At 40.6% G+C, this 15,849-nt stretch overlaps 1 protein-coding gene across 2 annotated transcripts in view; it reads left to right on the forward strand.

Annotated features, from left to right (window-relative positions):
• The window catches only part of egfra (epidermal growth factor receptor a (erythroblastic leukemia viral (v-erb-b) oncogene homolog, avian)), a 44,833-nt gene extending 30,675 nt beyond the window's left edge, over nucleotides 1-14,158 (forward strand). Inside the window, exons 16-28 of one of the 2 annotated variants that reach the window (XM_085142193.1) lie at nucleotides 576-614; nucleotides 761-905; nucleotides 1,013-1,135; nucleotides 1,795-1,893; nucleotides 3,226-3,411; nucleotides 3,881-4,036; nucleotides 6,230-6,305; nucleotides 7,095-7,241; nucleotides 8,043-8,140; nucleotides 8,254-8,421; nucleotides 10,895-10,942; nucleotides 11,066-11,159; nucleotides 12,806-14,158. In XM_085142193.1, coding sequence (XP_084998319.1) covers nucleotides 576-614; nucleotides 761-905; nucleotides 1,013-1,135; nucleotides 1,795-1,893; nucleotides 3,226-3,411; nucleotides 3,881-4,036; nucleotides 6,230-6,305; nucleotides 7,095-7,241; nucleotides 8,043-8,140; nucleotides 8,254-8,421; nucleotides 10,895-10,942; nucleotides 11,066-11,159; nucleotides 12,806-13,149 — 1,723 coding nt within the window. In that variant the 3' untranslated portion in view covers nucleotides 13,150-14,158. Of the gene's footprint in view, nucleotides 1-575; nucleotides 615-760; nucleotides 906-1,012; nucleotides 1,136-1,794; nucleotides 1,894-3,225; nucleotides 3,412-3,880; nucleotides 4,037-6,229; nucleotides 6,306-7,094; nucleotides 7,242-8,042; nucleotides 8,141-8,253; nucleotides 8,422-10,894; nucleotides 10,943-11,057; nucleotides 11,160-12,805 lie in introns of both variants that reach the window. The other variant, XM_085142192.1, reaches the window with a different exon arrangement.
• Nucleotides 14,159-15,849: the final 1,691 nt, after the last annotated feature.

Here is a 15,849-nt window from a genome sequence, read left to right on the forward strand (position 1 = left end):
TTTGATTAGCTGAATTCCTTGAGAGGACTGGATTAGATTCCTGTGAAAAACTTTCCTTTTCAGATGACTGTACGTTGTTTTTGCAAGTCTGTAGTACTTTTGAGAACAAAGAAATAATAGCAACAGCAGAACTAAAAGCAGACACAGTTTTCAAAATGATAGAGGATCAGTGTTAAGCCCAATGAGTAACTTGGGAAGTCGTCTGAAATACCTTTAAACCACCGAAAGCTGCTGTGTAAATGAGCCTCAGTGACGGTTACAAAGAAGAATAGGATATGTGTTTCCACAACTGGGTTTAGTAGTTTCATAAATAAACCACTGGACTGTGTGGAAATAAACAGTCCCCGGTTGACCCCAGTGACTGATGCATTGATTGAAAGTATTTAGTCTTGTAGGCCTTTTGCAGACGATTTCGGTGCTTTATGTGGCAGAAATGAAATCAAATACGCTGGGAAACATAAGCGTGGCAACAGTATTGGTTTCTGATTGGTTGCAAAGGGTTTTTCATAGGAAAACAATGCCTCTGTGCTGATTTTGTCAGTTGCATTAGACTCTTCGCACTCATTTGTTTACAGGTGCATTGGACCCGGTCTTGAAGGCTGCCACAGTAAAGGGTGAGTAAACACAGCAACACAGATCACCACTTCTTAGGGATAAGTTAACTTTGCCTGAGGTAGATGTGTTAATCACATTTCTGCTTTCTGCTGAAACTCACAAATGCACTCTGTTTGACAACCTCCCCCCCCTTCCTGTTTTTCAGCCCCCCTGGTCTTTCCATGGTCGCGGCTGGTGTTGTTGGTGGGCTGCTGGCCGCTCTCATCGCAGGCCTGTCTGTTTTTGTGTTGCTCCGCCGACGCCACATCAAGAGGAAGAGGACCATGCGTAGACTGCTCCAAGAGAGAGAGGTAAGCTCAGTCACCGCGCTTGGAGGAGTACATTAAGATGATGAAGGAAATGTCAGCATTCATTTACAGCTGAGACAATATGCAAGACTGTGATTTCTTCTCTCTAGTTGGTCGAACCCCTCACTCCAAGTGGAGAGGCACCGAACCAGGCTCTGCTGCGGATCCTGAAGGAACCCGAGTTTAAGAAAATCAAGGTGCTGGGATCAGGAGCTTTTGGTACTGTTTACAAGGTAAAAAACAAAAAATCAAAAAGCGGCACCCTGGAGTTGTTTCTTTTTTCTTATAATTGAACCCCAGTGCTGAGCTTTACTGAATCTGGGTCTCTCTCACAGCCAGAACCAACACACCGTCAGCGTTTTCACTCATCTGCTACATCTGTTGTCAATTTTTCTGTTATAAAACCACATTTTTAACAAGCCAGATCATGCACGGGTGACTTCACTCTCACTTTCGGTGCTCGTGTGTTAATTTGGGTTTATGCGTTTATGCAGTGACATTCTGGAAACTCTTCTTCCCTGTGGGGACAAAACACTGGTCTCCTCAAGGTTAACCATTTATTTTAGGGTTTGGTTTTAGGTTAGCGTAACTCTCCAGAGAGAGAGGGAGAGACTGTAGGTCAGCTCGATGTTCTTCTTTGTATTTCTGCCTGTTTTACGCTTTTTGACCTTCGTAGTGTGGACAGTTTTGCAAAGAATGGACTGCAAGCAGAATACAAATGCACTGTTTACTGTATGTTTGAGAGCAGGTGTAGCTTTGGCTTGCACATGCATGTCAATATTTGTACTTGTACTGCACAGTGTATGCTAACATTTACACATATGCTTGTGCGCTCACTTGATGATTCAGGTCTAATTGCAGCACATAAAATAAAATGCTTGTGTCCATGCAGGGTCTGTGGGTCCCGGAGGGAGAGGACGTGAAAATCCCGGTCGCCATCAAGGTTTTGAGAGAGGCCACGTCCCCTAAGGCAAACAAGGAGATCTTGGATGTAGGTTCACTCATTTTATGTGGTAATTTTTTGGCCTCTGTGCTTACTGTCATACTAAATTGGAGCTGAACACAATAGCTCATTTGAAATACTCCCTCCCTGCCTCCTTCTGTTAAGGGCTGGAAATGAAAGTATACATTTTAAAAGTTATAAATGTTACGCACATTTTTTAAGGAATTATCACAATATTTTGACTCAAAACTACATCGGCCTTAAGGAGCGACAGTTGTTGGCTGCTGGTTGTGAAATTTCCACTAATGTGTCCTATAATCTAGCTAATGGCCACTTTTCCTTGTAATGGAGAACGTGTCTGTTTACATGGCATTCATCTTATGGGACTGCTGGAAATGGGATTAATTCATGGGAAGGCAGCGTGTGGGCGTTGGTGTAATCCAAGGCTGAGGTGTTCTGGAAAGGAATGCAGCGCTGCAGCCTGTGTTAAATGCATTATGCACACAGACAAATGTGCATCTTGGATTCTGGGATTTTGTGGTTCTGCTGCTCAGTCACTGCACGTCCACTCGCTGTGGTGGACACAAATGTCCTCTCAGCTTCTTAACTTAAGGGCAGTCTTTCCCTGTAAGGTAGAACGTGTTTGGAAACCTTGTTTTCATCAGGCTGTCTGAATTGCGTAGCCCCAAGCTGAGAATTTATTGAGCAATACTGATATTGTATTAGGCGTGTAGACAATATTTTGCATGCATTTCTGCTTTCATGACAGGAAACTAGATAAAGTTCAGTTTGAATTACTGCTTGCAGTGGTTTCCTTATCCCCATTTTTTAAATTCTTAAAGTAATTTCCACTGTCGAGCAATAAAATACACAGCTGTTCGTTCTGTATTACTGCTCCTGAGAAACTTATCGCCTGATACCGGGTATCTCAAAAAATGTCTTGTTTATCATTCACAAGGATATCTCTACCAGCCAATAAGTCACAGGACCTTTGAATAATTAAAAATGTATTTTTTTGCTTTTGTACCTTGAAGCGAACCTGTGCTTTCCCTTACTTACTTACAAAATGTGGACAAAGTTTGCAAAAAATGAAATTAAACACACATAAAAGTATGTGTCCTAAACACTTGGTTATTTGTTTACCTTGTGTTTTCTTTTTAATTTTTTTCTTTTAATAATCTTACATGAATCCGATGCTAGCATGGCATGGATTTCCTAAATGGCTTCCATCACCGGGTTTCCTCGCAGAAGTCCATTAAAAGGAAGAGGGCGCTAAGCAGACACGAGCTCAGGGGCTGCATAAACAGCTAATACGTAAAGAAGAGAAATAAACATAATTTTGAATTGTAAATCATGTAAATCATTTATGTCATCTTACAGGAAGCTTATGTGATGGCCAGTGTGGAGCACCCCCACGTGTGTCGTCTGTTGGGCATCTGCCTCACCTCCACGGTGCAGCTCATAACGCAGCTCATGCCTTACGGCTGCCTGTTGGATTATGTCAAAGAGAACAAGGACAATATTGGCTCCCAGTACCTGCTCAACTGGTGTGTGCAGATTGCCAAGGTAAGAGGGAAAGTTCATAAAGGTGTCACGTTACAGTTGAGTAATCTGTTGATTAGGTTGGACCTGTTGTTGCTGGAGTTGTTTTACATGCGCATAGCTCTGTATCAGCCAATGAAGATATAAATCTAGGGATTTTTTTTCTTCAATAACAATAATATCAATCACATGCTTTTGGGGGTTTAAGTCTTAGTGGGTGTGCAATTTAAAAACATATGCTTAAACTTAGATTTGCAGAACGAGTCAAGTCGTCAGCGTTTTTGTTTTTAGAGGTTTTGTAAAGAACAGCCGTTTTTTGTAAAGAAATACCGTTTCTTTTATCTGAGTAATCAGATTATCAAAGTCTGTCGTGACAGATGTCATTTTTCACTTTGTCTGAGCAAGCAGTGTTTTCACGTTAACAACAATATCGGCGAGCCCGTGAAAGCACGGCTCTTATGTAATCTGTATTTCACTATTTGTTTGATTAAAGGGTATGAACTACCTGGAGGAGCGCCACTTAGTGCATCGTGACTTGGCAGCCAGAAACGTCCTGGTGAAGACTCCTCAACATGTCAAGATCACTGACTTTGGTTTGGCCAAGTTGCTAAAGGCAGATGAGAAAGAGTACCATGCAGATGGAGGAAAGGTTAGTTGGTTTTTTAAAATTTATTATTTATTAGTCAGTTGTTGTGAGCACTGTTGCATCACAGCTTTGGCTTCCTCCCACAGTCCAAAGACACTGATGGCTTTGTGCTAATTGGCAATGCTAAATTGACCTTAGAGTTAGGGCTGTGCGATATGACCAAAATCTCATATCCCGATATAAAACATCTATTGTCATAATAATGATATAAATCACACAAAAAATTATATTTTCTGTAAATTCTGTGAATCTCGGGTAGGTGAAGTGTTTCAGCTGGGCGTCGTGTATCTGGAGTCGAGTGTTTTAACCGATGCATGAAACTACACATTTTTAGACATAAGTTGTAACGGCCGCCGTTTTCTTTGTGAGTATTTATTACATGGCGTACTGCGGGGAAAAACCTGTTGTAACGTTTGAGTCTAAGGTTTATTTTTTAGCACCTGACGATTCTTTTTTGCTTCTCATCCGTAAACACTCTGCATACTTTTTCACGTGATTCCGTTTATTTTGAAAAGACTCAACAGGATCTTGAGCTTTATTGTGAAAGGTTTATATGGAAAATAAACAAGCGGACACGCGAGGGTTTTACCGTCGTTGTTGCTAACGACAACGCATAAAAACAGGTGCTTGTCCGGCTGTAGTGTGGTTATATTAAATATAAGAGAAAGAGAGAACTTTAAGAAATTAATATAGCCACTACAGTGACCATCAAAACGATGAAAAAAAACTATTGCTGTAAAGTTTATTTTGCGACACCACGAAACAAACGATAGCGTAAAATGAAACGATAGACGTTTTTATATCGTCATCCGATATATATCGTTATATCAAACAGCCCTACTTAGAGTGAATGTGAGTGTGAATGGTTTCCTGTCTCTCTGTGTTAGCCCTGCATTAGACTGGTGGCCTGTCTAGAGTGTATGCTCCAGCTCCCTCACAACCCTGAATTAGATAAGTGGAAGAAAACTGATGGATAGAGTTGTTGCTGCACACAAATGGGCCTAAATATGAACATGATCTTGTTTAATGAATTTATAGCCAGTTGCCAACTGACAGACCACTTCCTGTAGTTCACTCAGCTCGACTGCATAAAAGATATATTTTTGAACTTTGTTTTGTTCTGTGTCTCATGCAAGTGGTCCTGTATTTAAATAGCTTCTGTCAGTGAATTACATTCAGAGCTTCTGTCAGTGAATTCAGACAAATCAAAAGGGTTTCTTGTCTTTTGTTTCCTTTGGGAAACTGAAGGATTCCTTACTCAAGAACATGCTGTGCTGTTTGTTTTTTTTGTGCCTGTAACTACAAGGTGAGCAGTGCATGTTATATCAGGTGTAATTAGGAGAAATAATATAATACAAATTCAGCCCAGATATCTCTCTGTATTGCCTGTCAACACCAAATGTGCAGGTGTGGAAAAGAACAGGTCTTTAAAAAGAATCACTAAACTTCAGACACTCTTTTGTGTAGTGCAATTAAAAAAATATCATTGGCTTATGAAGAAAAACTGCCATAAGGTTTGTGTGATGGTCTTTGCATACCTTAAGTCTGTCTTAACCTCCTAGGACCTGGCGTCCACATATGTGGACATCACATTTTGGGTTATTTAGACCAAAATACTAAATTTGCTCTACAAGGGCCTGATATCTACTTACAAGGACATTATACTGCTACTGTTCTATCGAAATTTTAAATGAATGTCCTCATATGGGGTTCTAATTTTTCTTAGAAACAAAAATCAGTTTTAAAAAAAAATCTGGTAATTCTTTGTTTTTACATTCATCGGGTCCTAATATGCCCAAATATCAAAGAGAAATTAAAAATGCATGCTGTGGAAGAGTTCGGGTCTCAAGAGGTTAATAATAAAAAGAGACTTTTGTATATCTCACCATTAGGTGGCAGCAAACTTGCATCATAAACTCTAATGAATTGGCCAGAGACATTAATCAATTTCAGAAATATAAAGATCTGCAGCGTTTTAAGTTGAAAACATCCCTGCAAATTGCAGGGATGCAAAGTGGTGCCAAAAAATAAACACACTGTTATCAGTAGTGTCACATTTACTTCATCCCATGCATGCATATGCAACATGATATACACATCATACATTATAAACATGTTGTGGGTAACTTGTCATTAGTTTAAGTGCACACGGGTTTTGCATTCTTTTTAATCACACTGTAATGATTATTCCCACAGGTGCCGATAAAATGGATGGCTCTTGAGTCGATCCTGAACAGAACTTACACGCACCAGAGCGACGTATGGAGTTACGGTGAGTCACAAGAAAAGAAAACCTCGCTTGCGCTGTCCCTGATTGAGCCCGAATCCTTGTGTAACTTCTGATAAGTAAAGCAGCTGGCCCTCCGTGCTCCTGAGCATTGGTGACATTCTCACTGGAGCAATATTTATTCATCGCTAAATAAAGCGTTTTAACAGAAAGTGAGGCAGGGAGCGGGCAGTCATTTTGAAGCTTCGGATAGCGTGTTGTTTTTGGAGTCAATAAAGCTCATCAAACAGGGAGTGAAAAGGGAGAACATCTTGTTAGCATCTGCGATTTTAGGTAGCGCACACCTACATGCTGACAGTCTCGGATGGACAATTTCACGTCGGAAGAGATTGCTGCCTCAACCCACATAAACAGTTCTACCAGCCCAGGAGCGCGCACACACACACACACACACAGAAACCAAACACACTACAGCTTTTTTTTGTGGGCCAGCTTCCAAATCTTCTTTCCCCGAGGGTTTGATCATGCCTTCCGCTCAGTATGGCAAAAGCATCAGCAGACCCTAGCAGAAGTGGCGGGCTTCCTTTTCTCCTTTTCCCTTTTTCAGTTCCTCCAACGCAGAGAGGCATCCTGCTCACTCCCACTCCTGCATGCAGAGCCAATTTGTCAACATAGCTATTTTGATACTGTGCAATACTTAAGAAGCGTACATCCTGTCACTCTCATTTCTTCCCTTCTTTTTCTTTTCTTTTTTTTTTTTATTGGAAGCAAAACAAAGTCAGTGACAGCTCATCAAACTGACATTTACCATCTGTCCTCCTCTCTGTACTGTAGGAGTAACAGTTTGGGAGCTGATGACATTTGGGACCAAACCATACGATGGGATTCCAGCCAGTGAAATAGCTGGGATACTGGAGAAGGGAGAACGCCTGCCTCAGCCACCAATCTGCACCATAGATGTCTACATGATCATGGTGAAATGTAAGCTCGTGTACAAAACCCGTGTGCATTTATTACTTTATGTAAGAGCTGCAGTAATTAGTAATCTGTTTTGGGGGGTGTTTTTTGTCTGTTTCCTCCAGTTTTATAGAACAAACACACACATGACAGTTAACAGCAAATGAATCAGGAAGGAAAAAGTAATAATTAGTTACACCATTTGTTTTTTATTGTTTTTAAGACATAATGCACTTTAGCAAACAGTTGTTTTTTTATGTTATCCCTGTACAGCCTACAGCAGGGATGGGAAACTCCAGGCCTCAAGGGCCGGTGTGTTGCAGGTTTTAGACGTATCCTTGATCCATCACAGCTGATTTAAATTGCTAAATGACCTCGTCAACATGTCTTGAAATTTTCCAGAGGCCTGGTAATGAACTAATCATTTGATTCCGGTGTGTTGACCCAGGGTGAGATCTAAAACCTGCAGGACACCGGCCCTTGAGGCCTGGAGCTCCCCCACCCCTGGCCTAGAGTATCATATCTGATACGCGAGACTCCTACATCATCAATGTGATGTAGCAAATATGATACAATTTCTTTTTTGTTTTGTGTTTTTTCGTCAGAATGTTCAATAAACACTCAAATTTTATGGCAGTTGTTTCGTGGCTCGAAAGAGTTTTGTTTTTTTGTTCTAGTTTTGTCTTTATCATCCGTCTTTCCCAGTTCTGCTTCCTGCTGACCTGCTGTTTTTACAGATTATGTCTGCTAATGTACTCACAAATTTAAAGCTTCATGTTACTGAGTCAACCCACCCTGATGATCTCTGCTGATGCATGTGCGCAGGTTGGATGATTGATGCAGACAGCCGCCCTCGTTTCCGAGAACTCATAGCTGAGTTTACAAAGATGGCTCGGGATCCACCGCGTTATCTTGTCATCCAGGTATAATTTTAAGCCACTTCTTTCTTTAAAATTGCTTAAATATACAGAATATCTGATGATCAGCTGCAGTGATTTGTTACGTATAACAAAAAGGGTAAACTCTTTGATTTTAGGGGGATGACCGCATGCACCTACCGAGTCCTTCAGACACTAAGTTCTACCGCAGCCTGATTAGCGGGGAGGACATGGAGGATGCTGTGGATGCTGATGAATATCTGGTGCCACAGCGTGGCTTCTTCAGCAGCCCGAGTACCTCCCGCACCCCACTGATTCACTCAACAGTAAGCCCCTTTATGGAAATGTAAAATCAAGTCTGTACGTGGTTTACAGTAATTTAGATTTTAGAGAAATCTCATAAATCATGCAATCCTTACACGAAAAAAGAAATGGCGTGAAGCTTTTCTGCTTTGTCAGGACAGGCCTGTAAGAGTAAAACTAAAAATCATTAGAAATTATGCAAAACTTAGGAGTCTTGGAGAGCGTGCTCCTGCTTAACTAGTGCAGCTCGAGTGAAAGCGAAATCAAAAATGATGTAATTACAAGAGGGGAAATCATCACAACTTGCGTTGGTGTCACACTGAGTAGTGATTACTCCTTGTACACCCACAAGGTGACGCAGCTCACCATCGTTCTTGTGAACATCACACAAACTGACTGTGCTGTGTGCACCTAGTAATCAAAAGGCTGAAGTCACTGCTGCTGTGAATACTAGGAACTAAAGTACTGTGCAAAAGTCTTGAGCAATTCTTCATTTCATCACATTTTCCTTCCAAGGAGCCAGACTGTCTTGTAATTTTGTAAGTGATCTTGAGCAATAGTTCTCCAGACTTTCTGAAAGGTTTATTAAGTTTTTCATTGGCTGCTTTTTCACTCATTTTTAATCCAGTCCTTGTACATGACCATTTTCCAAGGAATGTTTTTTTGTTTTGTTTTTTTAAGCCACTTAATACTTAATAATGTGTCATTCAAGCATAAAAAGGCACCCAACTCAGGGGATGAGGCAGTGTTGTCTACACATAACAGACAACTTAGGGAAATAAAACTTATTTTAAATTGTGTCTTCAAGCATTTTGTCTACAGCAGATGAACAGTGTCTGAAAAATCCAGGATCTGAGAGATGCATCTGCCATTTTTTATGAAGGGAAACAGGAAGAGTGAGTGAGGCTCAGTAGACGGTGTAGGCTCTGTCATGGTTTGGATCTTGCAAAATTGATGCAATTATGACTATAGACACAGAAAGAGCCCTTATATACTTATAATATATCCTCTCTCTCTCTCTCTCTCTCTCTCTCTCTCTCTCTATATATATATATATATATATATATATATATATATATATATAGCTCTCCCTCTATTAGCACAAGGCTGAAGCCAAATGCTGAACTGCTGACCTGTTTCAACACGTTCACTTCAAATTTTAAAAGATTTTGACACAAATATAGGATCCACATGCAAAATATTGGCGCTGTAGTTTGTGCTGTGAGCTGTAAGGCCCCTAATGAGCCATGTAATGGTGCGTTTACCACAGACACACACCCACACCAGATTCACTCACACTGACCTTCTTGGTTCACACAGCTTTAGCTGTGAACACTTTACCAACAGGCAGTCAACTGTTTGAAAATGTAATTGTGCTGTGTTAACTGTGTTTTGGGGAAATGAGATTTCAGCATAAATCATTACCCTGTGAGTCTGGATGGAAATAAACACAGTCATTTTTTTCTTTTACGTGTTGAAAACAATTGCTCATGCCTTCAGTCAGGAGAAACAGAGTTGCAGCTGCTAAACTCTACCAGAGGTGTTTAGACAGAATTTAACTAATTTTACTGACTTGAAGTGGGAAAAGGCTGCTTTTGACCCCAGCGGCCCTGCTTCTGTTTACCTGGCCTGTCGTGACTGCCACCCACTCGCCCTCCTTAATCATTGCCTCTCCCACGTTTCCTCCCAGTTGTCCTGTGATTGATGAAGGTGGAATAAGCAGAACTCTTCTACTGCAGGTTCAGTGAAGGCCATGCGTAGGTCTGGCTCTTTTACCTGCGATTATTGCCGGCCTCTGACAGCCTGGTTAGTCCATATGAGGTTTCAGGTTTGATTACCTTTACAGGCGCCTTTTTTTTCCCTTTGTTGTTTTTTATTTCTGTCCAATAAAACTTCAGAATAGGTCTGTTTTTGTAATATTACTGTTGGGACATGGCCCAGTAAGGCCTTCTTTCTTTTTTTCCCCCACATGGTCAGTGCTTCAGCGTATTTAATTTCCTTTTCTTGTTGAAAGTAATTGCATTGCCACAGCTGTCACCCTGTTTTCCCATTTTTCATGGTTTTATGCCGCTCACAGCCCTTTCACTTTGACACAGCAAAGCTTGTCAGATTGTCTGAATCCATATGAATCTGCATGGTGAACGTTTATTTTGATCCCTATCAGCTTGTACTAAGAATGGCAGCCATAACTTCTCAGGGACCACAAAAACACTTTCATGTCACAGTTCAGAGAGAACTTGCCGTCCCTGTGTCCAAAAGAAACATGCAGTAACAAAAAATAAGAATAAAAGAAACTAAACAAAGCAGCCTGTCTTTGTACGGATAAGCCTGCTTAATAAAATGTTAAACCTTCTTCTTCACTCAGTGGCTGCTTTATGGTTTATAGAGGATTATTTAATTATGTTATGGCTTCATAAAACACAATTTCCTGTGTCGCATTTGATGTGGCATCATCATTTGATGATTAACAAAACGTTTGCCGTACCTATTTTTCAGAGCCTCAACAGCAGCATCGGGACGTGCCACAGCAGAACTGGCTTACTGGTGAGAATGCATTAAACCCTTATTATACCTGTAAAGAAAAGGATTTTTCTCTTTGTGCTGGCCTCTTTGCAAAATTTTCACAGGGAGTGCCACAGCCCTGAAAACCTCTGCTCTTTGTTACAGAACGGATTCCCGAGCAGAGATGGAAGCATGGCCCTGCGATATATTCCAGACCCCACAGACAAATTTCTCGATGAAGCCTTCCAGCCGTCTCCAGGTTAGTAACCTTCAACTAAATGCCATTACTTTTTAATTTAGTTCAAGAGAAATCTCAGCATGGCTTGCCTCTGTGTTCTTTGTGTGATTAAGTGAGGAAGGGGGACATCTAGTGGCCAACAAGTGTACTGCCCCCCTCTTCTTGTAATGCTGTTAGCAGAACATGCAGTAACCCATCTATTGTTTACTAGTTACATTATTGTGTTACCACTCTAGTACAACCTCTAGTGGGGAACTTAAAATGAGAAATGCTTAGCAATCAGGCATTAGAATTTATGAGCAACTATTATTACCATCTCCACTGGGATTTGACCGCTTCTTTTTGTCAGACGTTGTAAGGCTTTTGCATATGTGTCTTTCTTTAATGATACATATGACGTGCCACACCTATTCATGTCCTCTTGTCATTTTGGCTACTTGTGACTTTCATTATCCTTCAGCCTGTAAAACCATCTAGCATATAATGACGCAATAAGAGTGTAAAATACTCAAAGAGATGCAGTAAAATAATCAAATTTAAGAAAACACCTGAAAATATGAAAGCAAATAAAATTATCCAAACCAGTTTCTTTGGAGATGAGAGGGAGGCAGGTGAAGCAGGCATGATGTGAGAAGTAGAGTAGCAAAGGGGGCTGACTTTAAATACCTGGGGTCGACCATCCAAAGATCAGACAGTGCACAAGAGAGTACAGGCAGAGTGGAGTGGGTGGAGACAAGTGTCAGGGGTGATTTGTGAGATAAGGACAGCAGTGTGAAAGAGAAGGTTTACAGGATGGTGGTGAGACCTGCTATGATGTACGGTCTTAAGACGGTGGCACAGACAAAAAACAGGGAGGTGGTGCCGGAGGTGGCAGAGTTGAACATTTTCATCAGGAGTGAAAAGAATGGACAGGATTAGAATCGAGTGCATCAGGGGGACGGCTCAGGCTAGGAGACAAAGCTAGAGAGGCAGGGCTGAGATGGTTTGGACATGTGCAGAGGAGGGATCGTAGATATACTGGACAAAGGATGTGAGAGATGGAGCTGCCATGGATGTAATGAAAGAGGACACGGAGAGAGGGTTAGTGATGATGAGGATGATAGGGACAAGGTGAGATAGAGGCAGAAGAAAAACAAGAAAAAGAAGACTTTCTTTGTTGGATAAAATGAGTCTTATTAATGCCTTTCTGCATAGATTTGTAGATTTGTAGCATTTTGTCTTCAGAATCAGAATACTTTATTAATCCCTAAGAAAATTATGTGGTTACAGTGGCTCCAAGATAATAAGAACAGTAACAGACTGAACTAAATTAAATAATACTATATATATATATATATATATATATATATACCATCCATAAGCTATTTCTTATATTTTGTAACTATATATATATATATATATATATATATATATATTGCAGCATTATTTGGGAGTTTTCGGAAAAGATCTGCACTGATGGTTTCAGCTCATGACGCATCAAACCAGGGGTCTCTGCTGCATGTCATGACTCATCTTTTAGCCTTCACTCATGCCATGTCTAAATAGTCAGTTGATCTAAATAAATAAATACCCTAAAATATGCGGCGCTCCTGTTATGATCATTACTTTTTTCCTATGGAAAGAGAAATTGTCTGGTGCCCTCGTTAATGTAAATGCCTTTCTTGCAGGCTACATGAACCAGACTCCCATCTCAGATGTGGTGAATCCTATCTATCAGCATCCCGGTCCACCTTGCACCCTTCTTCCCACCATCTCCTCGGACCATACGGAGACAGAGTACCTGAACTACTTTAAGAACGGGGCCGCCGGACCAGAATATCTCAATGAGATTCTGTCCCCGGCCGTCCTCCCGCTCACGTCAAACGGCACGGTCCACAGCATTGAGAAATACCTGCCTCAGCAAAGCATAGACAACCCCGACTACCAACAGGATTTCACTCCCACCTTCAAGACCCACACCAATGGACACATACCGGCAGCGGAGAATGCAGAGTACCTGGGCCCGGACTGACTTAGTGGAATGTGACAGGAAATAAGAGACTACTTTCTGTTCCTTCAATGAAAGGCGTTATCTTCAGTATCTTGGCTGGATTGCTGAGTGGTACCACCCTACTCTGTCCTATCTTATGGAGTCAGCTGACAGTTTGAGCAGCATTGTTGGCATGCTTTCAAGTTAAACCAGTCTCATTCCAAAGACTCTTTTTTTTTCACACCACCTCCAAACTACCAATGAGAACGACAAAAGTTGTTTCGCATGTCTCAGCTGACCTTAAGAGACCAGATAGACTCCACCTTTGTGACGTACCTCCTGAAAGGAAGGGAAACTCTCTTCTGAAAATGTGAGAAGTAGAAATGTGTAGATGCTATGCACAAAAGATTTTGTGATCCAAATGTGTTGGTGGAGGAATGCTATTAAAAGCGTGTAAACACCTCCGGTAATATTTTAAGAGTGCCGAAGCGGGCAGCGCAACCCAAAAACACAACTTGAGGTACATGCATTGTAGACTTGCTAGTTAGAGGCCGTTTCTCTGTGGTGAAGTCAAAAAGATTAAAGGGAGTTTTTTTTTTTAAAAAGATTCCCCAGAATTCCTTTGACACCCCTCGTAGAGGATGAGTCAGATACCTTGGAATGTAGGGAATGTACAGTCGGCATAAAGGGGAATTCTGGTGAATTGTCATTTTAATGTGTGATCTTTATGTTCTAAATTAATTCTGTATGTATTAAAAAAGACTGTCGCATCACCTGGCATAGAACAAGAGAGCTGAGCTTCTTGTTTTTCCCTGTCATAACTATGTGGAGAATGTGATGGTAAATACAGCAAATGTTCCCGTTCGTCCTGCTGTGTTTTGTAGCTCAGATTCGGTAGCATTCTTGTAACATGAAGCATATTTGTGGAGACCCACAAAGCGAGATAGTCCGAGGTTTTTTATCAGTGTGTCATACTAAAGTCTGAGTATTAAGGAAGTCATTTGTATCCCTCATGACTGAGTACTTTTTAGAAAACAGCTGGGGTTTTTTTTGTTTTTGTTTTTTATTTTTGGCAAGCAAAAACCGCATCATAGATAGACAAGTTGGGGAAAAAAACTCAGCAGCACCAGTTGTGATCTAGATATATAGTACGTTTGTCTTGTTTGTACCATGTTTAAAATGCTGGTTGACCTGTCTTAGGCCGTTTGAGTAAATTGTTTGAACTGTAGCAGTAGTTGCACTTCCCTGGGAAATATTTTAGAGATGAATGTTTCTGACGCCCGCGGTCTGTTATTATCACCAGAACCCCTTTGGCTGGTTCCTTGTTGTTCCGCACAAAATGTTGACAATGCATCTATGAATCTGTTCCTAGCTTTAAAGCCTTTTTTAGTCCTGCAGCAGCATTAAGCCTCGCAAATATTTATTCCTAGTTTTAAGGGAATATAGTTTTGTAGCAGCCTGTAAACCTACCTTTGCAGATTTTACACAGGTACATGTACAGGTAACAGTGTGTATGCTGTAATATAACCCGGCATAGTCGCCTGTAATTTATACTCAGTACACAGTTTTGTCATATCATATGTGAATATGCACTTATTCCTGAATTGTGATTATTTCATTCAAAAGTGTAAATGAATAAATCTTATTTTCTATGGACATGTCTCCTGTTTGTTGTTATTTCAGTGCAGCCTGAATGCTTTCCTGTTTCTGTTTTAGTGAATCAACGATGCATTAAGGTGTTCTGCTCACAGCTTTAAAGAGATCCGGACATCAAGATATGCTCTTGATTGAATTTTAGCTTTGTGCATAGACTAAAACATTCAATTTATTCGGCAGAACAAATGACAGGTTTATATGTCGCTTATGCACTTTTTTCTGTCCTAGCAGACGACTTTTGGTGGACCTCAAAAACTAGGAATGTGAAGGGAAACAGAGTCATTACAAAAAACACAAAAGGTTTCTTGCAGTACCAGGACATGAGATAAGGTAATGACTGCTGGGTTGTGTGCAGAAAAACTTGAAATTAAAATGTCAGCCTGCAGGAAATAATTATTTAAATTAAATTTGCGACTGCAGAGAGCCACTAACATCACAGCAGGATCAAAGGTAAATTAAATTGTTTGGCTTCAGGGGAAATGTGGAAATGTCCTCTGCTTTCTAGAAGTTTCTGTCCTGTCTTTGGACATTTCCAGAATACATAATTATAACAGTAATGTAAAGCTGTTCAGGTGACACATGAGCCAGAACTCTGCCCTGTTTTGGTAAAATATTCAAACTTGTGTGTTTCAAAGGAATGCTGAAAACACATGTGGTTTGTGGTATCAGAATAAAATAGAAACGCTCACTTCCTGGTTGGCAGTGTTTAAAAATAGTTGGGAAAAGGAAGGCCAAGGAATGCCACATCAACCCCGGGACAAATCTTGGAACAAACAAACTCTTGGCACACACATTTACATAAAGTACAGTCACTTTTTTAATGGTTGTATTTATGACATAGGTCAGGGTAGGGCTGTGAGTGGTAAACTGATACGGATGATTGACTACTGTATGATATGTTCCATATATGTTACAAAAAATTTTAGATTTTATTATAAGGTTTATATGGTTTCCCCTTATAAGGTAAGGTTAAATAATTTTTCTATTGTCTTAAAATAAGGTAAATCATTTATTATGTAAGCTGCAGCAAGCAGATGTCTATCACTACAACCCAAATGTATCTGACTCAAGAACACTCTAATCGCT

Source organism: Neolamprologus multifasciatus, chromosome 18 (genome assembly GCF_963576455.1).
Source record: "Neolamprologus multifasciatus chromosome 18, fNeoMul1.2, whole genome shotgun sequence".
NCBI classification, from domain to species: Eukaryota; Metazoa; Chordata; class Actinopteri; order Cichliformes; family Cichlidae; genus Neolamprologus; species Neolamprologus multifasciatus.